The following is a 26,710-nucleotide window of genomic DNA, read 5'->3' as shown; positions in this document are numbered from 1 at the left end:
ATTTGATCACGCGACCTAGTCCTTAACAGTGCAGCGCCAAAGCCACTAAGCTACCACGGCGAGTCGATGAACGAAAGAAACGGCTCTCTTTTGCGCCATTTATAAATATGTTTCCGTCGTGTTTCAGTGATACGGGCTGAGCTTCGTCTCTCTGTTCTCTGTTTCTTTCTTGTGTTCTCGTTGATTGATTGATTGATTGATTGATTGATTGATTGATTGATTGATTGATTGATTGATTGATTGATTGATTGATTGATTTATTGATTGATTGATTGATGCTGCAACGATAGCTGGTAAAGAGAATTTGCAGCTGCACTTGCGGCGTCGCCGTTAATTGCTGTTTTAGTAGCTGCCCAATATTGATAACTATAATTGAATTGTACCAATGATGCAAAATATACTGAAGGACAATGTTGAGCTAAGCTGTTGTCCGAACTGGCGACATTCTAAAATTTACGCCTTGAATACTGTCACCAATACTTTTCTTTTTTCTTTTCCTTCGTAGTGTTCATTGCACAGTAGATAAATGGCATGTATACACTCACAGAATTAAACGCGACAGGGAAGCGGCAAAGTAGAACACACCATATCGGCCACTACTCAAGAGTGTCATGCCACGTCAGTACGTATCTCGGCCCGTATTCACAAAAAGCTGTTCCGGTAGAATTGTTCGTAAGGGCAAATTGCAACCAATCCTGATGCTGGGCATATTACGCATTAGGCGGATGACCATTGGCGAAAAGCACTAACGAACGAAATGCTTTGTGAATGCGGCCCCTGATCGCTAAAGGTGATGCGGAACCCGTTATTTGTGTACGAGACAGAATTACACTGATATTACATGAACTGGAGACGGTGAAAGTACGCGCATTAGATTGTTCTAAATTGATGCGTTTTATTCCGTGAGTATAGTACAAAAAGCATCACCAGATGAGTTAATTAGTGGCTCACTTATCTATGGACCCAATGACCCCACGAAAGCAAGATCTACCATCAAACTCCGTGCTCGTGCTATATTGGGGAGAGTGTTTGCCTTCGAATGCATACCTGGCACCAACATCAGTTAGTGCCGTGTATGCACTGTATGCAATTAAAATCAGTTCCCACCTTTGTTTCGACTTATTAATCATTTGTTACAGCTGTATGCGTTACTGCCCCCCCCCCCCCCATGTAATAATACCCTCCTGCGAGAGGGCCTTTAGGGGTATTCTGAATAAAAATCAAATCAAGGTTGCATGTGTGGATAAGCACCTCGCGAAGATTAATATACATCGACAAAGCGGGATCAAGAGTAGCACCATGCAGTGATTGCAATGCTCGCAACATTGCACGATACAATAATGAACTCGCGCCGAGGTGACAGAAGTGAAGCGAAGCAGCGGTGGCAAAGAAGTCTTCGCAAGACACAAGAGGGAAAAAATAGGTAGCTAACGCCGATCTATTTTCGAGCCACATCCAGTGGCGTAGCCAGGGAGTGACACACCGGGCACGTGCCATCCCCCCACCCCCTTTTCCCCAAATTTATGTGTTTGAATGCGGCCTTCCCTGCCCACCTCCCCTCTCTTCCTCCTCCCTGCCCCAGGTCAAGTGCAACCAAGCCCCCTGCCCCCCCCCCCCCCCCCCTGCCACACTCCCATAAAAATATTCTGGCTACGCCACTGGCCCCATCGAATGATTTTGACAAGCTGTGGCGCGCCAGACGGTGCGAGTCCTACTACGCGTAACATGCGCCAAGTATCGTTGTCTATCACTGACTTGCACATTACCCGACACTGCAACCGTTTTCTTTCCTATTGAGGTCCTCACGTGACCTGACTGCCGGGGCAACGCTAGACTGGCTTCAGCAATGTGCGCGTATGGATCAGTGAAACTTCACTTCAGTAAATTCCAGAGAATATCATGCGAAATAATAATAATAATAATAATAATAATAATAATAATAATAATAATAATAATAATAATAATAATAATAATAATAATAATAAAGCGGTGGAGCTGATCGACACCAAACTTAATTCGAGTAACAGAAGCTTGGTGCCTACATGATTAAGGGTCGTCGTTTCAAATTTTGTTGTTCTTGTTCCTAATTCGGCGTAGTTTTCTATGTTTCGTACCTTTTCTATATTTTGCAGTCATACATGATGCAATAATTAAGGTGCACTAATGTGGCATAAAATGTTGTAATGGTCCGTGATACGCCATGGCAAAACTGAAAACAGCGCTTTACTACACTCGCAAGTTTGTTGCAATGGAAGTTATTTCGGCAAATTGCAACGCGCGTTTCGACGGTGCTCTGTGTTGCCAAAATTCCTTCGAACAGCTTGTTAAAGCGGCGCTCACTAAAGGCTCGAACTGATTGCCTAAGTACAAATACATACCGGAGCAAATATACGCAATTAAATGAGGCAATTGTGTGTTGCAGCAAAAATCCGGAGACCACCTGCAGCACATCCCGATGCAATGCGAATTCACCCAGCGATGCCAGTACGTAACGTACAACTTCCAGAAGCGCTTGTATTTTATGTAGACGGAAGTATCAACCAGTCAGCAGTCGGGATAAGGAAGAGATGTTTAGAATATTGGCGGAAAAAAAAATCAGGCGAGAGACTGATACGACCGGATCCCTTACAGGCATAAGCTGCGGTGCAAGGAAGATAGAGAAGATTAAAGAAATGTACACAAGAACGCTAGAAGGGGGAAAAGCATTGATAACATACCTGAGTAACTCAAGCAGGCTAGGTGACGATTCGTCCCCGCCCCCTTTCAGAGGGGATGCCAATATATCATCATAATTATCACCTGGACTAGCCGACGAAAACGAGCGCTTAGATGGAGGATCACTCTATGTAAGCACTACGCCGGATTGCGCATTTCAGCCCATTCATTCATTCATTCATTCATTCATTCAACGTACCTTACAAACCTCTAGGTGGGGCACTGAGTAAGGGGCGTTATAAATTGACATGAGAGTACGAGGACCTGAATTAATAGAAGAAGTACTAAATTTCTGTTACACATGTATGTCATAGCTTTTCATCCTAGATGCTCCTGTTTTCCCAACCCCAACCTAAAAACCTGCAGGCTCGATCGTTTCATAAGCGGCACACACGTGGAAGCGTTACTGGAAAACCATATTCAAGGGAACGCCTCTTGTGTGGGCATCTGTCTTTTTTCCCATGCCCTGTATACTTATCGTTCCTGGGCGAGTTGGTGAAAGCGCATCACTGAAAGCGCGTTAGATCGAGCCTGGTGCAGTTTATATACGATCAGGCCAAAATGAAGCCTGAACTGCAAAAGGGCTATCGACAACTTGAGCGTGATTGCGTGAAAATGGGATGCGGTTTCACTACATTAGTCTTTCGATAGCTTCTCGGGATTGAAACCGATATTGTCGCGCAAAGCGGCGAGTGTGGAGATCACAATAGGTGTTATCCTTTATTTACTTCCTTTATTTTCTTTTTTTCTAGTTTGTGTTTCTTTCTGGCCCAGTCGCAACACCTGAGAATATAAATCTATCTTTCGAAAACTCAAAGCTGCAGCGCTCCCTCTCCCCCCCCCCCCCTCGCTCATGCATACACATTTCTTTTTCGTCATCCATTTCGCCCCACGCTCTCACCAACGCATTCTGATTCACTGCACGAGCAAAAAATTCAGAGCCATTCCACTCTGTGAAGGTGGATGACCAGCGCAGCTGTAGATATTGTGATAAATATGTTGATAATAAATATGTTGATTGAAAATGAAAGGCACATACCACAACGAATTTCGTCTTTTCACGATTTTTCGTTGTTTTATTAAATTGCATACTCAATGCTTTCTTTTTTATTTTTGACCTTCTTTTGTTTCCTTTTCTGGATTTATTATTTGGTCACCAAGGTGACTATCGCTTTATGATCGCTATGATATACGGCCAGTGGCTCTGTGGCGACACTGGAAAGGTTCTCGGCCAATGTGAGGTCTATACACGACTGATGACGCGTCGTGGGCACACTGGTTTTTGTGCAACATTGTATGCGGAACCTTTCCAAAAGAAACGCCACCAACACTTTCCGTCTGGCCGAGACACGTCTATGCTGAAATCACCCGCAATTACGATGGGAGTGGAGTCGGTAGGTGTGATCCAACCAAAGGTGCATAAGCTTGGCGTTTGCGGCACGATTTTCGTCCGTATTACGTGCCACCCGCCGTCGCCTCGAACATTCCCGCTTCTGTTCACGATGGTGTTCTTAGTAGGCGCGCTGTTCTTCCGCAGTCCTCACCGCAGTCCTCCCTTACACCCATTGCATGGGTGGAAGGGAACTGAGATAAGATTACGTGGTTTGTCTACAGAGTCCGTGACGTCAAACCGCAGCCCATACTAAACAGTGCCTATTCTAGTTTTACTTTTTTCATTACGACATTTTTTTATCAGAATACGTTTTGACACTTCTCGCGATTAAACGCAGCTGGGGCATGCCCGGCGATACGCTTTTGCTTTATGCTTTGGCTCTTTTAGCTGTGGGGTGACCACCATCTTTTTTGCCTACGCACACAAACCGCCGGAACCTAGCGTATAACAGCTCCGCCGTAAAACTAGCGCACGTACGGTAGCCTACATCCCGAAAGACGTGACTCCGAGCCCCCAATACCAAACGCGTACAAAAAGTATTACGGTGATTAAGAAGCACAGAAATGCAGAGGATCGAGCGCGAGAGAACAAGAGGTCTTCCATAGGAGTCGCCTCTCAGTATATTTTTGTTTTCATTCACCGTTTATTTGAGTAGGGAGCGCTTGGTGGTAACCTACCTATATATAGTATCGATGGTCTTAAGGTGGTAATAGTCGCACCTGACTCGCGTCGCAAGCTGGGATCAGGCGCGGACACATGAGCAGCGCAAGCGAGGAAATTCCGCTGCCACTGGGGGCCGATCGGGCTAGCGCCAGAAGGAGACAGCATTTCGAGAGCCCCCCCCCCCCCCCTTCTCTTTCCTCATTCCCTGGGGGGCACGCAGGTTAAGCCTGGGCGAGTGCCGTGCTCGTCCTTGCTCCATTCTCTACGCATTTGCCGGCTACGGGTAAGTCGTTGAAGGCGCGCCAATGACACGAAAAAGGCTGCCACTATTTCGTGCCAGCGCTGTATACTGCGCATACCTGTGCCGAGAAAGACCTCTCGGTCGGAGCCGAGGAGGCCAGCGCGCACTCCCGAGGAAAAGGCTCGCGTTGCGCTTTATAGCGCACTTAAGACAAGAAAGATGACGCGTAAATCTCTTCCCAAGAGCATACAACGAGCGACGTTCCGTGGTCTGCGCTTGGTGCATAATAAAAAAAATACGTACGATGGACTGGATAACTGCGGGCTTTCAGAATTTTGCTGCCACGAAGGCGGTTTTTCTTCTACAACTTTTTTCTTTCTTTTTACGCGACGTGTGATATCTCTGTGCAAAGTTAGGTGCCAAGTCGCTTAGCGTTGATTCTCGTCAGCCAAAAAACGGAGCTCAGGACACCGAAACCATCTTTCCCAAGAAGGTAGGAAAATTCACAGGCACCGTGTATTGGGAAAAACAAAGAAAATCTAAGCGGCTCACGAAACCAGTTGCGCGCGCACCAGTGAAACAATTCGGGACTAAAAAACAAAAACAGTACGTGTGAGATTGACTACTGTTCCCCGCTTAGTGTTTCCTAAAATAGACGGTTACGTGCCCTAACTGTTTCAGAAAGCAATCGGTCCATTCCTCTAGCTTACTTTTCGTTGCATTAAAAACCGGCTTTTACACTAGGTACAAAAATACTCCGAGTTACAGAAACACGCCGTGTTCGCGTATCTCTCGTTTCAGATGTACTTGGTCGAGGAGCGTACTACCTTTCCGCACGTCTTGCATTGTCGAAGAAATTGTTGTCTTAGAAGTGTTGTGCACAAACGAAGATAACCGTCTATGCTCAGCAACGCCCTCTGAGACGTATCACTACAGTGGCAGAGGGGATGGAAAACACGTAAACGCACTGTATGCTGCCGAATATGGTCTTCCTCTTGACAGATGCCCTTTATCAGTGAGCAAAGTGCTTGGATTGTGGTCGTGCCCTGACAGACAGAGGTGGGCCATCAGCGGCCCTCGCGACTCCTTAGTAGACAGTGGGGTCGTCCTATATGGACTGCCCCTGACTACCAGAGTATTAGTTCCCTGTTGTATTTCTGAGTGCTGATTCCGAGTTTTTTTTTTCCCCGCTTATTAAGCTTATGTGAAAGTTTGAATGCCGCATCTACTGTGTAAGAGTTGTGTGGGATTCTCCATATTAGATAATGTGCTGCCTTATAGCAAATAACTACACCGTGATTCCGGTGCTGCATGATGCTCGCAGTAACAATATTGACACTGCTTGCATGTTTGTGACTCTATTGTTAAAGTACGCAGTGTCTGTCGTTACGTTCGTATTACTTTTCCTTGATTTCTTTCTTCTTTTCTGAGTAGAATACTTGAAATTTTATGGTAGCCAGCACCAAAGAGACCTTCAAATTTTATTTCATTTCTTAAAAATAAATATTACCTAAACGGTGCTTCGCACTCGTTACCAGTGACTAATGGCTTATTTCTTGCGTCTCCTCATTTATCTCTTGTTTATTTCTGAATTCAATGCCTCGGCGAGTGGCCGTGTAAAGCGAAAAAAAAAAAAAACAGTGACACTTCACGGACCACGAGGCAATGTAGCACGATTACGTTCTAGTGTCTCGTGCACTTGTTGTTGTTGTTGGCGGTGGTGTTAATTATAGTGGGGGGTTCTGGCCACAATAATGATGATTAACAATGACTACTTGCACAACAATACCTCCGGCGTCAAATGTTTTCGCATCACAATGTGCGAGAAAAAGTTGAAGGTTTCCGCAGCCTGGGCACACAGCCTGCTATTCAGGGGAACGAATTGACAAAGCTTTACGTTCGTAAGCGCTCTTTGCTATTAGCCAGCCGCCTTCGCTGATCATATGTGCAGCATCATGATTGGCTAGAATTTGCTCCTATGAACAAATCTTGCGTAGGAAACTTTTCTGAATACGGGCCCAGATTTCTTACGTGTACTAGTATTCAACATTCTCGCGTATTCCGTAGTCCGTAAACTTGTGACACCGGCCGTAACTCTGGGTGGAGCGCCCGCAGAACGAATGCGACAGCATCGCGACGAGGGGTTCGCATTTTTCGTCACGGTGAAGCAGACGCCATACAGTCGTCATGAGTTGGGGGCGCAGATATGGCATGATGTAGCGGCTCTGTATAGAACGTTCTCCAGGCCGGCGCAGCATTCTCCACTTCCGAAGCTGAGTTCCTCACGAATGACAGAAGCACGAGACACCGATTGGGTGTAAAGCGTTCCCGGCTTTTTCTCTTTTTTTTTTCATTTTTCTGCATACCATTCACGTTTTCGTTTGTTTGTTTTAATTCGCAAGTATTTCAAATAATGCTAAGAATCATTATTTCATGTATGCTAGTGTTATGTATCCTAAAATACGTATTCTAAAACATGCATTCGACCGGTTTTTTCCTCGTATACCTTTCGCACAGAAGCAGCAGCTACCACCGCTGTTCGCCCAACGCCGCGTCCGATAGCCGCAGCCCCGGCATGGTTCGTCCGGAAAAGCAATAATCACCGGGCCATTGCCCGCGGCGAGTCGCGGAATGACGCCATGAAGGCTCAATGGGGCGTCGCGTGGCCGCCTCGACGCGTCTCGGGTGCTTCTCGCCCTTAGCCGATGATCGAATTATGATGGCCGAGAAAGCGCCGTGCAGACGTAGTCCCCACGTAGTAATTTAACAGCGCGCAAGGCCGACAAACACTGGTTATATTCAGTTTCAAGAACAGTTCCTCGTATTGTTTGTTATTGCGTGCTTACACATTCCTAAAGCCACGCAAGGACATCCCTCGTTGCCCCAATGTTTAGATGACATGGTTGTTTTTTCTCCGCGCTTTTTAAACTGAGCCGAAATCTCAATGACAACCATTTATGCCGTAATTGAACGCGCGACCACAATCTTAACAGCCGAATTGCATGCATGTACAACGGTGCACACACACACACACACACACACATATATATATAGACCTTTCTGTATGCTGAGAATAGTGGAAATTAATTATGCGGCATAAATATTCACAAAATTTTCTTAAACATTTCAAGGGGACACTCTGCGTCATAGCTTTTGGCATGCTTAGCAGATCGAGCAGAGGATAAAAAAAAAATTGAAAGTCACTTAAGTACCCTTACGTAATTTGAATGAATGTGAAAGCTTTTTGACTTCTCTAATTAATTAGCTACGTCCTTGATACACAACGTCATACATTGCCACGGGTCCTTCACAACTCTAGCTTAACCCACCTTGCTCTAATTTGTACCAACCTTATTCCACTGTAATTCACCTTAAATAACTTTACTTCACCTTAATTCACTTTACTTCACCTTAATTCACTTTACTTCGCCTTAATTCACTTTTCCCGGCCACTGCGGCGGCATTTCGATGGGGACGAAATGCGAAGACGCCCGTGTACTTAGATTGAGGTGCACGTTAAAGAACCCCAGGTGGTCGAAATTTCCGGAGTCCTCCACTACGGCGTGCCTCATAATCAGAAAGTGGTTTGGTTCGTAAAACCCCATAATTTCTTTTAATTCACTTTACCCCACCTTAAGTCGCCTTATTCTAACGTCGCAACGAGGTGGCTGCGACGTGACGTGTGCAATGACGCACGCACAATAGTCGGACACAACTCAAGTCTGCAGTGAAACCACGCCCACGCCTTCATAACCGCCAGCCACTGTTCCTCCGCGAGGCTACAAATAGTTCGTACTTCAAACTTTCCCTGTTACCTAAATAAGGCGGTAACCACAAAAATAAATTGATAAGCGCGTAATTTTGTACGTTGTCACTCGTCTATTATAGTGGAACGGTAAAAGCCTAATTCTTTATTGAACTGAAATAAAACGCATGCTTCGATGCAACTATTTATTGTCAAGTTTCACTTCATTTGGCAATGAAGTTTCACGAGTAAAACGGGGTCAGCAGCAAAATGAACTGTACCGCGGACTTTTGAAGAGTGATATGCTCAGACTCCATAAACTTTATCCATGTCCGTTGAACACCTCATCGCTTCCGCTGATGAAAAGACTCTTCAAGAACAGCAGGCGCTCCGTAGGTATCAAGTGTGACGCCATTTTGAAATGGTCGCATCACGACGATTTTGTTTGCTTCTGTGATTGGCTGGCCGAGTAACAACCCCCTCGTGGTCCGTGTGCCTTGGTTACCAACTGCTGCTAGTTTTTTTAAGTTGTATCCTGCTATAGGCACACCTTTAGTCTAACAGAACCGCGGAGCCTCCGTGGCGTCGGGGAAGCGTGCTCGTCTCACTCCCCGGAGGTCCGGGTTCGATTCACAGCCAGACCCAGATGTGAGCGAAAGATGTGAGCGATTCACAGCCAGACTCAGAGCGAAAAAGCCGGCGTCTGTCGTCTGTAGCAGCGAAACGGCACCTAAATTCCCGTTGGCTGCGACGCCACGTCACGAGCGCGCCTCGATGGACCAGAGCGGGCGAAAGGAAAAATTTTGCGCACGCCAGGTGTTGGATGAAGGCATAGGGCATCGCCGCGGCGCCATGCACGTCACCCTCGCTCTCGGAAGCCGGCGCGCGGTACATATCTCTCTCGGTCGCCCCCACTGGGATTAGCTACTGCGCGCGCCTGCCGGCCTTGGTGGCCCCTGCTGCTTCCTCGATCTCTCGTCGGTCGCGCAGGACGTCGGTGGCAAGCGGCGTTGGCTCCGCAGGCTGCTGCTGCCTGCTGGCTCAGGCAGCACGTAGCACTATGTTACAGTACTCGCAAGGCGAAACTCGAAGAACCGCTCAGCGGCGTTAAATTGGACATTGATGCTTTCGCATTCACAACTCATAAGTGCTTAGGTGTCCTCTGATTTTTTCTCCGGATGTTTCTCGCTTTCTGAACTGCGCGAGCCACTGGTTCCCACCAAGTATGGCCGAGTCATGGCCCACTGCGACGGCCGCTTTGTGTCAGCGGACGCGTCATGTCAGCCCGTGTTCTCCGAGGCGCATCTCACAAAGCGATAGCGCGAAGCTTCGAACAACGCGAACGCTCATACCAGTGAGTAATACAGGACGAACATGCGCACTGCGCCGCGCTAAGTGTCGCGACGCTGCATTTCGACCACACGCTCCCAGGGGTCCGTTTATCTTGCTCCCGACAACACAAATTTGTTTACTGAAAAAAACTTGTGTCGGCTTCAATGCATGTAATCCACAGTCAAAATTTTCCCCAGGAACTGCGACACCTATCTGTCACAAAACCGACACTAAATTCGCAAACTTTTATTTTAGTAAGTACTGTTTGTCATTGGCATGCATGGCGGCCTTCGCTAATAATATGTCCGACATCGCGATTGGCTGGCATCTGCTCTTACAGGTTTAGCGTAATAACTTTTGTGTGTGTGTGTGTGTGTCTACGAGGGCCCTGGTACTTAAGGTAACGAAGCTACCTTGACAAACTGACATCTCCACTGAGCGTGCTCTTGCGCGGGATGTCTTGCGGGGTAAAAAGTACAAATAGCACAGTAAGAGCCGCTTTCAGAAATCAGTAGTACCGTGTATGTACCGCATCATATGTTGCGGCGGCCATGAAGCCTACAGGACTGAAATTTATACATTACGTAGAAAATCAACTTTCATGAAGTTGACACTGGCGGCAAGCGCGTTGTAACGTTACGGCGATCACCACGACATTGGAGTAGCGCCACTACCATCTCAGCCACATGTCTGCTTTGCTCTAGCATAGTGATCTGTGCCGCGCATGTATGAAGTGGCGTGGCTTAGACCGCACAGCTGGCAGTTGGCAAGGGCGGTAACGCGACTCTGCTACGCTGAAACTGTTACCTATACTTAAATGATATTGCGCGACAAAAAAAAACGACACGGACGTGAGAGAAGGCGACACACCTGTAAAGGTCTTTCAGCACGCTATAGATTTTTGCTGTTTTGGGGCTTGCATGCTTTTCAAAAAACGGGCGGTGTACAGAAAGGCGGAGAATGGATGTGCACAGGCGAGCGAGCGCCGCTCTATAGCCGTAATCTGATGGTTACCGCGGTTCCCTCTTTTTCTTTCCCCGCGCAGAGTGCAACTGCAGCGAGGAAGGCATGGTGGCGTGCACGCGGTCGGCGCTGCAGGACGTGGCGTGCAGCTGCTTCCCGAGCTACGTGGGCCGCTGGTGCGAGTCGTGCGCCAGCGGCTTCTTCCGGGTGGGCAAGCGGTGTGCCGCCTGCCCCTGCAGCAACGCCACATCTACGGGAGAGTGCGAGGCGGGCACTGGAAGCGAGAGCGTCTCCTGTCGCTCCTGCCTGCCGGGCCACCGGGGTCCCCTGTGCTCGGCCTGCGCGGCGGGCTACCACTGGAAGGGCGAGCGCTGCGAGCCCATCAGCTGCCTCAGCTTCGCCATGTGCGCCCGCGAGCCCGACAATCCGGGCTGCCGGGACTGCCACCTCGTCCAGAACAGCCTGCCACCGGTCGCTCAAAAGAGCTCGGGTACGTGCGCGACGCACACTTCGAACTATCGTACGTGCGGTAGTGTATACGGTAGTTGCGACGCGCCGTGAAGGCGCGGCCCCATAGAAAAGTTAATGCAGATCCCACGCACTGTGGGAGTCGGGTGCAATATTTCGTAAGCCAACCAGCCAAAAGGGTGCATAACGGTAAGAAAAGCGCAGCGGATTTCGGAGACGAACGGGTGCCCCGTAACGGTCATTAGCCACCCTGGCGTGCATTGCAGAGCAAAGGTAAGTTTTATTCAGGGGCGATATTCTCGGACGATCACTTTCGGTAATACTATCAGCTTCGCAAGATTTCTCGTCACTCGGCACTGGAGCCGAAAGCGTTCCTGTCACTGTGCGAAGATAGCGAGCTTGGCAGCCGCGTACGCTGAAGTGTATGGTGTGAAAGTTCCCGAAAGTGATCGTATTCCAGAGAACTTCTAATCAGCGAGACAGCTGACGACAAGGAAGACACGCCACATCGCAGGGAGATAGGCAAATAAAACTTCGCTTTAAAATCGTTTCTCAACATTAGCTTCTCCACAACAATACTCCTTTTGCAGTGAAGCCCGCTTTGACTATTCATGTCCTTGAACTGGTTATACTGGAAGTTTTTTGAAGCACGAATGTTACCGTATTAACTGTAAGTCGGTTCAAGTAGGTAAGAAATAAAGAGAACAAGGTGCGTCAGTCAGAATCGTGATAAAATTAAGTTACGGGGTTTTACGTGCCAAAATCACCATCTGATAGTGAGGCACGCCGTAGTGGGGGACTCCGCATTAATTGTGACCACCTAGGGTTCTTTAACGCGCTCCTAAATCTAAGTACACAGGTGTTTTTGCATGTAGCCCCCATGGAGATGCGGCCGCCGTGGCCGGTTTCGATCCCGCGACCTCGTGCTTAGTAGCGTAGCACGAAAGCCGCTAAGCAACCACGGCGGGTGCCAGAATCAAGCCTAAGTACTGTTGGTTCCGACACAAATTGCACCGCCAGGATATCGGATGCTTGAATACGAAGAAAATGTTATGCCTCAGGAGAAAGCGTCTAGTATGCGCCCCGCATATTAAAAGCTGACGATGGCGGCAGTAGCACCCTAGAAATATGACGAACGGCATGCGGCGGCGTGGTGAGCGAAAGCACATGCGAGGGTGCTTAACGCCATCGCCTGTAACACTTTGACTTCTATGGTCTGCAGGAAATACCATCTTGAAGGCGACAGGCCGTTAACAGCAACCTTTTCAGCCAACTTCGCAGTTTGTATGCGAACAGTGAACGGTGCACCTTGACGGCATATTCAGTGTGCTGTTTCTTCATTAATGGCCCGAAATTACGAAGTTTACCCGCTTTCTATTCGGCGTATCTCATGCGTACCGCGGCAGTAGTGGTAAAACTCTATTGCGCTTATGCACGCTGGCTCTGAACGTTACACCCCAAGTTAAGGCGGATAATGAGGAAACTCCAGTTCCCGTGAAAATGATTTGAGTACGTTAATTAATTAGTGCGTACGTCTCGGTTCACCAACAACGTTATTCGTATTTTTAAATAAATATAAAAGCGCTTCGAGTCCAGTATTAAATAGAGCTTATTGTACAAAGACGCGTATTTAAAGGGGCCCTAAACCACATTTCTTTGAAGCCTCAACACCCCTTGAAACGATTGTGGTACCCTCCGGGAATGTATTACCGTAGTAATTTTTCAAGAAGACCTTGTACGAGCGTCGATACTTCGAGCGCTCAATATTTACCTTTCCCATTCACCGTTACTGTCCTCCGTTCCGAAGGAGCGGACGAACGCCGGTGGCTATAGAGTGGCGATGTCCCGCCTGCGGCGTCACGGGTGATGGCTCGGAGCGGCACCACTCAGTTGCCGCGGTATTTACGCTACGCAGCAGGCACAGCTAGCTACACGTAACTGTAAGTGCACGGTATACGGTTGGAGTGCGTGCTCGCGTGCCCCAGCCTGGCTGTGCTACGTGGTGCGTACCGGCTTTGTCTTGTACGGATAGTAAGCAAACCGATATTCCGCACTTTGTCACGTCTCAATACCAAGCTCAATGCGTAGCATGTCTGTAGCCAGGAGCGGCCTGGAAGTGAGCGCGCACAGACGCGCATCACCTGTGGGTGCTAACTGACATTCATCGCGACGCGCGGCATTCACAGTGTACGCGTCGTCAGATTTATCGAAATAAGCGAGACGCGATGGCTAAGGTACCGATACGCAGTGGGGCCAATGTTTCATTTCTAAGCGGACGGGCGCGGCCGAGCGTGGGCAGACGATAGTCGGCTCATGCTTTTTGATGTCAGCTAAATAGCAGCCGTGTATGGAAATCTGCTATATGACGAAATATGGCAGCGGCCTGCAGCCTCAAAACGGAGGAGAAGAAGAGTTCTCTTGAAAAAATCGTGTTTTAGAAAAATGTTGACATCCCGCTCGGCTCGTCAGCCCGCGCGCCGCGCACGAATGCAAAATTTGGCTGAGATGTTGGCAGCAGTGTACGCTACCTGCGGAATTTGTTTTTTCACCAAGTTTGAGGAGTGGCTGAGGACACCTTTGAAAAAAACTCGTTCGCCTTAATTAAAGAACAAATGTACACCCTTTCTCCCACGTCTCTCATGACGATAGATGTCGTCGGACAATCTGGCAGGCCTTCTGTAGCACCTGTGATGCTCCAAGTTTTCCGATATACAGAGGAACATTCCATTCAAGCCTTGTAGCTCCAGGATTGCTATTATTGCTGAAAGTAGGGCGAGCTGCGTCATGAAACATGTTACAGCCCTGAAGACGACGACACACAAACGCAAACCACCTAGCACTTTTGGTGTTTGTGTTTCGTCTTCATCAGTACTATAACCATGGTCAAGATAATGTAGCATTTCTATTACAATGCTATTCCGTTTGGATCCCTGCCATCGTTCATCGTTACAACTGGGATCGGCCGGCCGTGAACGGCGGATCATCAGAAACATATAGAAGCAAGTGAAAAGAATTCCTACTTTATACCGTCCCATGTATCATAATGGAGTATTGCTGCCGCAGGAATCGCACAAAAAGACCCAGCAACAACTCTGGTGAAGCACGCCGTGGTCTTGCAAACTTGTGACGAAAGATGTCCGTGTAGACAGGCCGTAAGATTGGCATACGTACATGGCGGAAAGCGATTGAACGTGATGAGTGCTGGAACAAAAAATTTTTGGCGTAGCGTTAAGAGACACGAAGACAACAGTGTGGATCAGATAATAAACGGGGGCAGCCGATATTCTAGCTGACAATACGAGAAAAAAATGGTGCTGGGCAAGCCATGTAATGCGTATGGCAGATAACTGGCGGTCTTTTAGAGTTACAGAATAGGTGTCAAGTGAAGGAAAGCGCAGTAGAGAGAGAGAGAGAGAGAGAGAGAGAGAGAGAGAGAAAAGAAGGCAGAGATGTTAACTAGTCAAGAGTCCGGTTGGCTACCCTGCGCTGGGGGAAGGGAGAAGGGGAATAGAAAGAAGGGAGAGAGGGGGTAGAGAGACGTGCACGGACAGCACTACGGAATCAAAGGCGCTCGCACAAGCCAAACGTTCTCAGAAAGCACAAAAGGGCCTTCACTGCCTTCTGAGCCGATGATCGGTGAATACGGTGTTCTAGTATTGTCTGGTTACTCGGAGGACGATCAAGTTTCCGGAATGCGTTGGACATAGATTGTGTTTTTGCTTCAAATTGAAACAGTGGCACAATAGGTGGTCAATGTTCTAGCAGCCGCAGACATCACATGCAGGGCTGTCAGCCATTGTAATTAATGCTGAATAAGCTTTCGTGAAGACAACTCCCAACCACAATCGACATAGAAGAGACACTTCGTGTCGGTGCAGTCCTGCAGCGAAGGGTTTAGTCTGTAGTTTGGTGCACCTTGTATGCGCGGTATTCCTCTCATCTAAGGAGAGTGTGCGTGCTAGAACGGGAAGCTGTCTCACAGCGTCTGTCCTCGAGAGAGGAATGGGGACGCAGGGGTCTCCTTGATTTGATGTCCGAGCTGCCTAATCTGCATCATCGTTTCAAGTGATGTCGCAATGGCCTGATAGTCTTTTACAAGAGATAGCATGGCTTTTTTTTTTTCTCAGGTGATGGATAAGTTCCACGATTTCGCGCGTCAGCTGATCGCGACTTCCATCTCGGATAAACGACTGCATACATCGAGGACGGCAGAGAATATGGTGGGGTGATGAAATTGGGAAACTTGCAGGCATAGCATGGACTCAGGTGGCGCAAGACAGGGGCATTTGGAGATTACTGGGAAAGGCCTTCCTAGGGCAGTGGACATAAAATGATCATGATAATCATAGCCGGACTAAAGTTGCAGTGAGGGCCATCAAGAAGGTTTTTCTTTTTTCTCCTTTTTCTTCCTTCTTTTGGACAGCTTTTGCACTCATGTTACCTCCTGGCTCTAAGGCTAAAGCATTTACCGTAAGTTAAGATGCAGCATGGCGTCCTTTCGTCGGTTGTCTCATTCGCAGTAATCTGCCATTCGAGACGTCGGTGCTGCACAATTTTCACAGCACCACCGACAGCATCCCTGCCGGAGACGTTATTACGTGGAAGCCTCTGCTTTGCTTCGAAGAATCAAGAGCTGAAACGTAAACCATTCGTGCACACTAATTGGTATAGCATTCGCGGGCCGCCTTGTCTAATAATACCTTCGCATTAAAAGGCGATCCTCGCCAGTTCTTAGAGCCCCACTCTCGCATGTGAATGTGGACTTTTCGAGGGACAATGACAGAACTCATAAACATTACTGCGCGATTGCAACACTCCCACCTGAGTAGCATCCCTCCTATAGTTCGTAGCTACCAAAGCTATGAGGTGCAACGAGGCTGCGCCGTCTGTGTCCTGCCGCACTGGAGCATATCCCCAAAGCTCTTAGTAAGTGTATGATCATAATCTTCACAGTGATTAGGGCAGCACAACTCGAAAACGTTTTACAGCGCTGCCTACTGCGCACTAAAGCTGATTAAGGGCTGCTTTCTCATTAAAGTGGAGTTACACAAGAAAACGAAATTCCTTTTTTTTTTGTTTTATGATCAGCCTGAAATCGGCACAGAAGTTTCACAATACGAAGTATATTTCATTCCCTTTTCGAAGAATGGCACCTAATTATTACCACAGTCTTGTTATTTTATTATCTGTATGCATGAGACGAGAATCCGTATGAAAGGAGAAGCACACGGCGCCATTCTTGCCACCCGCCCTTCACCACGAATTCGCCGTCGTTCCTGCTCTTTCGTTTTTCTCTCGTCGCATCGCTACCGCAAACAGTGAGCGGGTAACTGAGCTCGTGTTTAAAATTTCAGCTTTAATTATAACTTCTTCAAGCGTACTCAAGCGTACTTATAACTTCTTCAAGTTCTCTCGTACTAGTGTGTTTTCATAGTCGTGTCCAGATATTCAAATATTAAGGGTCCCCATTTACAGAACTTCGCTTCCGTAAGAGCGTTTCTTTATTTACCGGTGTTGGTACACCCACCACTCATAGCAGGCAATCAGCGGGTTAACCGTTGTCACTTGCGTAAGAGAGCACTAGCTTAAGAGAATTGTTAAGTGAACACGAGCTCAGATTTTGTCGGCTCCTGCTAAGTATGCTAACATTGAGCTGTCATTCAGGTTAAATATTACACAATGCTCACTTACAGCAGTGTATAACGCCGGTATATATGTGAAATCGAATACTGTTTATTTATCCAATTACCGTGAGCAAACACTGGGAACGCCATCGACAACGCGCACATGAATGCACCCAAGCAGCCATGTGCGTTCCTTATTGCCAGCAGCTCCATGCAACTTCCACAGCGAGCCATGGGAGTTTAGTCACTCTATTTATGTCTTTTCGATGCACTGGAAAAGCATTTATGAGAACGGCATGCCTCGCCGAAAATATTCTTTTCGCTCAAACAATGAAAGAAACCAGGAGTTTACACGGCATCATGGTAAGTTGAGCTGTTTCTCAGTTACAAGTCGTCACGGCAAATGTGATTTGTCCCTTGATGCCGCATACCGCTCTTGCGCGTTAACACTTCTCAGAGCGCAGGTATTTCTGATGCCTGTTGGTGTCTGTATCAGGGCGAAATGCACAAGCAATTCTTTGAACAGCTTTAGAGGCCGAGGGTCTGGCAGTTGGGCCCACGCAATGTTGTTCCCTTGTCTAATTTCTCTTTGTCATGCTACGAGCGCCCTTGGGCTTACTAATAGGCCACTGTTGGTGCAAACATTCTTCGCGACACACTTCGCCTGCGGTCTTGGGCGTGCGTTGTATTGAAAAGCAAGTCCTCTCGCACAATCAGGACTGCCGCTGCATATGGATCCCATTTCGATGAAATACAGATTTTATAAATGTCTAATGGTGTCCTGGCTCCTTTGAGAATAGTAAATCTTGTAATAAGAGGTACTGCGCTATAAGCACACGGACTGGAGAAGTAGAAGTGGACAGGGCACGCGTCCTGTCCGCTTCTGCTTCTGTTGTCCGTGTGTTTGTAGCGCAGTACCCGCTTTATGAGAAGATGAACTTCCACCAAATTGCCCAACTTGCCGCTCTACTAGAATAGTAAAGCTTTCATATGTGCTCCATGATGACCGGGGTAGTTGGAGAAGTATGGGAGAGGCCTTTGCCCTGCAGTGGGCATAACCAGGCTGATGATGATGATGATGATGTGCTCCATTGTGCATTCGCTACATTTTTAGTTTAGTTTTTCTGCGTTTCTTCTTCCTTTGTGCTTCGCCGCGTGGTAATGACCTTCAAATGTGACAATATCTCAGCGCCTAATATATATATATATATATATATATATATATATATATATATATATATATATATATATATATATATATATATATATATATATATATATATAGTCACTCTAGATTTGGTAAAGAAGGTAGCTTCACGAGTAATGAAGGACATGGTTAGTTTTAATTTCGCAGAGCACACACCACGAAGCACTCTCTCTTGAAGAAGGACTGAAAGGTGGGCAAGCTGTGGCGTATTCGCAGCTAATTTTAGGCTGCGCGGCTCTACGCCGACAAATGAACGAGCAGAAGATGTCAATGGAACATGGAACAGGGCGGTTATTATAAGTAGAGTGTTAGAAGGAACGGACACAATAAAAAAAAAAAACGTACGTCCAAAGATGCTTTTCTTTTTCTCTCTCTCTTTATTTTGGTGGCTCGCGTCCGCACGTTGCGTACCTCGCGCACACTTGCAGAATAGTCTTAAAATTTTCACGCCCAGATGACCGTGCCGCGTGGGGTTTGCACCGTGTAGATAAATACAGTAACCTAAGTTTCTTTTTTTTTCCTTTAAAACCTAAAAAAAAAGAACATTTTGCGCTTACTCTTGCTTTAATTTTTGCTCAAGTTTCACAGTGAGATTGCATTTCATAGCCCGGATCGTTGAATGCAACGCTTGGCGGTTACTTGACCTGTTCCTCAAGGAAAAAAAGACGCGAAGTTACATTCGTCCGCGCTCCTCGTAGTGAGTGAAATTCACAACATCGCAACTTTGGCATTACCTATACTTGCGGGCAACTTTCTGTGGTAATAAAGGAATAGCTGCAATGGCGGAGCTTCTACACATGTGTCGCTGCGCCAAGTATTCGGGCAGCGTATGACAGCGCTTTAATTTTCCTGGAGCAGACACTGAATCAGCGTAGCTTCCACATGCGACGGCTTCGTATTTGTTTAAACACGAAAAAGATATATCCGAAAATAGGTCAAAATTAGCACTCTATTTCGTCTTATTTTGCTGTTGTGAGTAAGACGTTTACGTTTTCTCTTCTCTGTCTTAGGCTAACGTGGATGAGAATGCGGGACATCTTTCTGAAGCGCTCTCGCTTGTGCGCGCTTTGCCTCCGTAACTTTCCTTTCATTGCCGCTGGCAGTTGTCCGCGAGCATAGTCGTTTCATGCGTCCGTAGTACGACAAGGCAACGCCGAGCCCTGAAAACTTCGCTCTTATTAATTGCGGTGGGTTGCGATGTGACCAAAGACGAATTCGGATTATTTTTCACTTACAGAAAAAAGAAATAAGAACAGGCAAGTAACAGTGCCAAGTGTTACCTTGGACGATCCCGAACATATATATAATGGGATTTTTATGCGAAATCGGAGCAAGAACAAAGCAAAGACAAACGCAAATTCTTTTTCATTTATCATTTAAGGGAGAGACACAGGTCACTTAATGTGGTTATGGTTTAACCCGCCGCGCTATAAACCTCTGCGTAAGTTACGCGTAGTGTGCGTTGATGTTGCACGTCCCCTACACCAGCAAGGGCGCATGTGCCGAACCTTTCTTGTCCGGCTAGTCGAAAAAGCAGCGAAACGCTTCAAGATGTGCCTTTACATTGCTCAACTCTCATTAGTCCGTGCTATGTGCTGCTGAGAAAGCTTCGGCAGCATGGTCTGCCACGATCTTCGCTCGCTGACTCGTTATACCAAAAAGACCAAGCTTCGAGTCACTACGAGGCTTACAGAGCTCTGAAAGTTTTTTTTCTTTTTTTTCACCCACGTGAATAGACCTGTGACCGCAGCACTTCCCTCCGTCTATGTGTGCTGTGAGATTGATAGAAAAGGGGATTTTGCCGCCGCCGCCGCTGCCGTCGCTGCCCATCAGCATTCCTAGTTCTACCACTGTTCATCACTTGTTCTTGCCTACCGAACTTCAAGTTTCCATCTCCTTGTGAACTTTGCCACTCGCGATGCGATGTTCTTGTTGCTTAGGGAAATGGCGCCGCCCACTCTGGGCGTCGGCCATGAATGGGGGCGGTGAAAAGGCTATGATGCGCAGTGTCTTCCTCATCTTTCTTTTCCTCACTTACTTTCTTTACCAGTTGGTCATGCGTCCCCTTCAGGAGACAATTGCGATTTCATGTTTCCAACTATTCTGTGTGGTATTTATAAGCTGTCGTCCAATAACATCAATAATAATCAGAATAGCCATATGGCGGCCTTTATAGCAAAATTGTAAGAACAAATACAAGTCGCCTTCTCGCATTCGCAAGGTCTGATCGCGAGGCACGTGTGGGTCGACTGTAGACGACCCGCACGTGCACGTGTATGCACAGCTCAGCTCTGCGAAGGCGACGTGCATACACGTTGCACGTCGCCTCCGCAGAGCCACTCGATCGTTCGTTATTGAAAGGGCCCCTAACCAGGTTCAGGCATTACAAACATACAAGCACGGCACGTGTTTAGATCACACGGTGGCAATCGCGACTGTAAAGTATCAAGCGCCTACACAGCGCGTAAACAACTGACATTTCAATGCCATGGTGATTTTTGTTGCCATACTTTTCATCCTGTTAACTGTCTCTGTTGTAGGTCGCCGTCTAGTCGAGCGTCTTACCGCAAATATTTTTTTTTACTTTTCCAGATCGGTTCCTCATCAAAGGATATAGGAGAAATTAAAATGTCGCGTTGCCCGTTTTGAACCCGCGCGCCCTTCCTCTCGAGAGAGCCAGAGTCCAGCTGACGCGCACAAATGCCGCTACGTAAGACTCACCTAGCGCAATATCAACAATTAAGGCACGTGACCTCAGTGAATCATCCAATGCAGAATGCGCAATACTTCCACTTGGAATGCGCCGCTCGGCAAACAGATGGAGAGGAAAGGAAAAAGAGGGCGGGGCTCGCGACGTCAATTTGACGTGGTTCTTCAGCTCCGGAATAGGAGAAAGCAGGGGGGAGGGGGGGGCGGTAGAAGCCGTTTATGGATGCTAGTCGAATGAGTAGGGCAATGTGGCTTTTAAGCTCGCCTCCTGGCGCCATGGCAACGCGACATTTTAATTTCTCCTATATCCTTTAATGAGGAAACGATCTGGAAAAAAAAATATTTGCTGTAAGACGCTTGCTGTAAAACCGTCTAGGGAGCCTAGACGGTTTCCTACAACAAAGACAGTTAATAGGATGAAAAGGATGGCAACAAAAATCACCATGGAGATTTACAAGAATACGAAGAAAGGAATTAGAAGGGAAAATCTATACGATAACATGAAGGGACGTGGCTTGCTATTTGAGGCTCGAGCTAGTTGCCTAAGGACAAAAGATACCGGAGCAAATGTTCGCAACTACATGAGGCATGGGTGTGCTGCAGCAAAAATCCGGAGACCACTCAGCACACCCTAATGTAATGCGAAAGGATTCATCCAGTGAGACCCGTAAGTAACGTACACCTTCCAGAAACGCTTGGATTTAAAGTGTACAGAAGCATCAACCGGTCAGCAGTCGAGATAAGGAAGAGACGTTTAGAGTATTGGTAGAAAAAAAGCGGGGAAGAGATTGATATGCCCGTATCCGTTACAGGCAAAGGTAGCGGTACAAGGTAGATAGACAAGTTTTGAGGAAGAGAAAAAAGATAAAAGAGATGTATACAAAAATGCTAGAATGAAAAGCATGTAGAGCATACCTGAGTAACTCATGCAGGCTAGGTGATTATTTGTCACCACCCCGTTTCAAAGGGGACGCCAATAAGTCATCATCATTTATGATCTATGCAATCTGGTAAAAATATGTAATCTGTCCTGGTAATGGTTTTCAAGCGAAAAAAAAACAACAAAGAAACAGAGAACTAAATCTTTTCGCGCAGGTAGCGCGAATTTCACTCTAATTTGTCTATTCAGCCGCACACTCGTTCTTTAAGGCTCTTCAAGAAACCCACGCGCGCCCGTTCTGCTCAAACCGACCATTAGAGGTCTGAAAACGGCCGCAGCCATTGCGTATTTTCGTGTGTGCGTGCGTGGCAACAGAAAAAAAGAGGTGTGTGTGTGTGTGCGTGCGTGCGTGTGTTTTTTTTTGTTTGTTTGTGTGTGTGTGTGTGTGTGTGTGTGTGTGTGTGTGTGTGTGTGTGTGTGTGTGTGTGTGTGTGTGTGTGTGAGCGAGAGAGACAGAGAGAGAGAGACGAGGGGGGAGAAGAGGGGGGAGTGGCGTGGTCACGTCTACTGACATCAACGTTACCGAATGGCGAGAGTTTACAGATGAAATCAAGAAAATAATAGCAGTGCTGCGGGAAACGCTGGCTCTCAGTGTCTACTGCGCCAGCATGAGCCACCCGCGGCATACCAATAGGTGCGTCCAAAGAGCTCCGAGACCAGCTTGCTTGGTGCTTTCCGCTTTTATAGAGAGCGCGCTCCGGTTTGAGTCACCGAAAAAGGCGGCAGTTTAAGAGGCGAAGAGCTACAAAACTATGAGAAAATGGCCATTGTTTCTGGGCCTCAGCAGTCACGTGCGCGGCACCGCGTCGGCCGCGCCGCCGAGTCCCCATCGCAGGCGAGCGCTTATCATGCAAATACGAGGCCAGGATGAGCCGCACCCGATGGTGGGGAGCATCGATTACACTTACGCCGCTTCTTATGCAAATTCACGGGCAAACGACTTCTCCCTCGCCACGGCTCGTTTTTCTTGCTTTCCCAGCTGACGTGAGTGCGCGTGGTCCGAGAAAATTGCCCCGCTGCGCGACCCGGTGACGGGAAAGGTGGCGGCGACCCGTAGGCACCGCGGAATGAAAGGGCGCTGCCATAGGCGGCATGGCTGGACGCCGCGCAGGCTGTGCGGCAAACACGGATGGCGTGCCCTGTTGCGCGATAGAGGCGCTTTGCTGTCTATTCCGCCTGTGTCTGGTGCACGTCCGTACGATGCTGAGCGCCTCAGATACTTCGTCGGCTCAAGCACTCTTTTAACCGTAAACGAACAGACACAGAACGTCATTGCGTTACTCACAGAGATTTATATAGCGATAGCGATAGGAGGGGGAAGGCTACGAGAGGTGATGCAGGCTTTAATCAAAAGTGTTAATCTATAGCCACAAGCCTGACAGGCGACGGTCGTGCCAAATAGTGAACGTTCATTTAAGTGGGCAAATGTCGGGATGTTCAAAAACCAGCATTGCCATTTGAACTCAAACATAAACAAAGGGTTGGCACATGCAACTGCATCTATGTTGTCCTTTCCTTATTTTTTTTTTCCTCACAAGAATTACAATTCAGGTTTGAACGACACAGCAGGCGTTTTGAGTTCGGCGGAGTGCGCGCGTTCGCTTCGACACATCTGTTCACCGCATCAGGATGGTTCTTGAAGAGCGGCGAGAGCCATCGAGTCACGATGTCGAGCTATCGGCACCTCATTTTCCATGCTGCATAAGAAATGCGCGGTACTAATCGGAGACGAATTCGCCGGTAACAGCGGCCAGCCACGAGTTAGGCCACGTCGCTGCCGCCGGCAGCAAGCCGATGAGAATGCGGGGCACGTTCTGCGAGCGTTGCTTCCCGCTGCGCGCAGAAGCGGCCATGTTTGCTCAAGAGAGTACCGCTCGCGCTCTCCGTTCTCCCGCGTGGCGTGCTCGGCAATTTTAGACAGCTCGGTGGCCGTCGCAGGTCCGAAAGCTTTCGGCTGCGGCGAACGCAGCGCAATTGCGAGAAGCGCCACATAGTGTCCTGGCCGTAGATGCATGCGGCTTTTTTGTGCTGGAAATTGCGACTACGTGAGCCAGTGCCATCTTTCTGAGACCGTTTTCTAGTCCGTGTACTCCTGTCTGAAGAGCGAGAAAGTGGAAAAACCAATCCCGCTCGTGAATGACCCGGTGCAGCTTACCCGTCTCCATCGAGCTTGAGAGTGTAAAAACAACTGCCTTGCTCCATACACACGCGTTTTTTTTTTTATACTTCTTTAATACAAATAACCTTATTGTACATTCTTACTATCAGCTGTGCAGGTTTTCGCTTTATGTCGGAGAGCTTAGTTTTTGTCTCAGCGTTTTTGTAGCGAAAGCAATTTAGCTCAACAGATTCTCATGCAGTCGAAGCGGCTTCTAACGAACTCCTGGCTGAATAAAAAAAATTGCTCGATTTCGTAAGTACTTCTATATATTTGAACCGGCCCATAAAGAACACCTGTGCATTGGAAGTTAGGTATCAGCTGATCTGGTGTAAAAAAACGCCAGCAATAAGTGGACGAACAAGGGATGCATCTACAGTCAACGTTTTGACAAGGGGACTTGTCCGAATTCCGACGATGACCTAAAGTCTCCATTTTCTTGTGTACCCCTGTCCTGTATGAAACATTAGCAATAGTCACATACGCAAGAGTTACCGCAGGAACCATCGAAGGCAAGGGTCTTATTTATTACGGTGTTGCGATCACAGTCTGACGTAAATCTGATTACAAATGGAAGCTTTCTTTGCAGAGCGGGCGAGTTTTGATGCTATGGTGCTAGGACTCATAAGAGAGAGAAGGGCTGTGGTGTAGAAGATGAGGACTGCGCAGAGGAGGCTCTGAGAGGAGTGAGATGGAGAACAGGCTTGCATGTGTGTAGGGCGCGGCGCCGACTTAATATTTGCGTCAGTCATGATGTCATCCCTGGCTGTGCGGATGCATATCTGCATGCATGCGCTCAGTCGCGGGAGAAGGGACGCGCCTCAATCAGGGGCCAGAAGTATTGTTTGACGCATTGTGTAACCCTACAAATATCGCTACAAATGGAGCGGCTCGTCGATCAGTCAAGAGTGACGCAGCACGTGAAGCTGCTTTAGCCTAAAGACGAAAAGCTAGCAGTTTCACTTACTTCGACATTAATCTTCCATGGTTCCTGCATAATTTGTTCTTATGATCTGGCACCAGCTAAGCTTTCCCTTTCTTGAGGTAGAAGATGGCGCCACGTTTGAATCTAACCTGCTACTGTGTTCTTTTTTTCTTTTTTTCTTTAAGGTTATTCTTCTTTCGCGCAGTGATCCTTGCATTGAATGGGCTAAAATATCGCACACTTCCCTACAGCCCACGGATGACTTTCTTTAATCTACAGAGTGATGAGTATCCGCCAGTGACCGTCCTCTGCGCAGCGGGCCACAAGCGCGCTGCTGCACTTCTTGAAGACGATTGAGCTCTACGACCGCCTTTGGATGCGCGGTGAACGCGCATCATTTGTTTCTCATTTCCTCCTCCTTTTTTTCATTTTCCTTTTCTCCTTGTTTTCCCCTTCTCAAATATAGGGTAGAAAACCGAGTGCAACCTCCCTGACTGTTTTTTTTCCTCTCTCCAGTCTACCAAATCACTGCGTGTGCAGACAAGGGCGTGAACGAACTGCGCTCGAAAAAAGTATGAGACCAAGCACGTTGTTTGTAGCGACTGAGCAAGGTTTCTTTGGTCGCGCTCAAATAGCGATGTTAATGAGCAAACACTGCTGGTAGAGACGCAGGCAGGCTTGTTTGGAGAGTAACAGAATGTGCTCAGAACGTGATAGAGTATTAGATCCCCCGTTCGATATAAACAATAACGCATTCTACGTCGATAGGTGCAGGGCATAATTCGCTATAAGCGCGCACGTTATGACCTGGTATCACGATAATTATACTATATCTTATATTACGTATATTTCTACTTGTATTCTTATGGCACGAATTACATCATGTTTCAAGCCTACATTCTTTCTTTTTTTTGGGCGCCCATCTGCCATCTTGTCTTTCACTCAGCTCTCGCTTGCTTTGTAAATAAAGTTGATATCTCTCTCTCTCGCTCGCTCAGACAAAGAGCTTTCGAGCACTCCGCATTTGAACATATGCTCGCGACACGGCTTTTGGCCGACTGACGCCTCTTTCCTCAAGGGCTCCGCGTATGTTCGGACGCATGCTAGTCGGGCATCTCCCGGTCTTCCCGAAGTCCCGGTGCCCTCCGTCTCGTTCCGACCAAGTAAAAGGACGGCCGGAAGCGGAAAGCAAGCCGTCCGCTTCGATAAGACCTGGCGGCAGCAAAAACGGGCTTCTCAGATCTTAGCGCTGAATGCTTCTACCATCATTGCGACTTCCACTCGGGTTCCGTCAAATGTCGGCCGTACAAAGTTGTTTCCTTTTTTCTTATGGGCATATAGCTCGTTGCAGAGACCGTGACCACAGCAGCTCTCCAGCTCGATATTTGAAGCATCACAAAAGCGCTTCCGTCATATTTCCCGTCGCTGCTATCACGTTTCTGCGTTTCTTCGGCTATTTGCCAAAGTTATGTGGGTAGCTCTTGGTTTCCCGAATCATCTAGAAGCCCTTATATCGATTGTAGGCGCCAGTTAATTTGGAGCACAATTGTGATTTCAGCGATTGAAATTCTTCCCGTTAGTCTGTGAAATCACCCACGGACTGTTCCAAAACGTATAGTAAAATGCT

At 47.7% G+C, this 26,710-nt stretch overlaps 1 protein-coding gene across 2 annotated transcripts in view; it reads left to right on the top strand.

Annotated features, from left to right (window-relative positions):
* Positions 1–26,710, top strand: part of LOC126547364 (uncharacterized) — a 178,410-nt gene that overhangs the window by 134,578 nt on the left and 17,122 nt on the right. For both annotated transcript variants that reach the window (XM_055062891.2, XM_050195340.3), the window contains exon 4: positions 11,135–11,542. In XM_055062891.2, the coding sequence (XP_054918866.1) occupies positions 11,135–11,542 (408 nt within the window). The remainder of the gene's footprint in view (positions 1–11,134; positions 11,543–26,710) is intronic.

The sequence above is a fragment of the Dermacentor andersoni genome, chromosome 1 (assembly GCF_023375885.2).
Source record: "Dermacentor andersoni chromosome 1, qqDerAnde1_hic_scaffold, whole genome shotgun sequence".
In the NCBI taxonomy this organism is placed as follows: domain Eukaryota; kingdom Metazoa; phylum Arthropoda; class Arachnida; order Ixodida; family Ixodidae; genus Dermacentor; species Dermacentor andersoni.
This window is presented reverse-complemented; position numbering and strand designations above follow the sequence as displayed.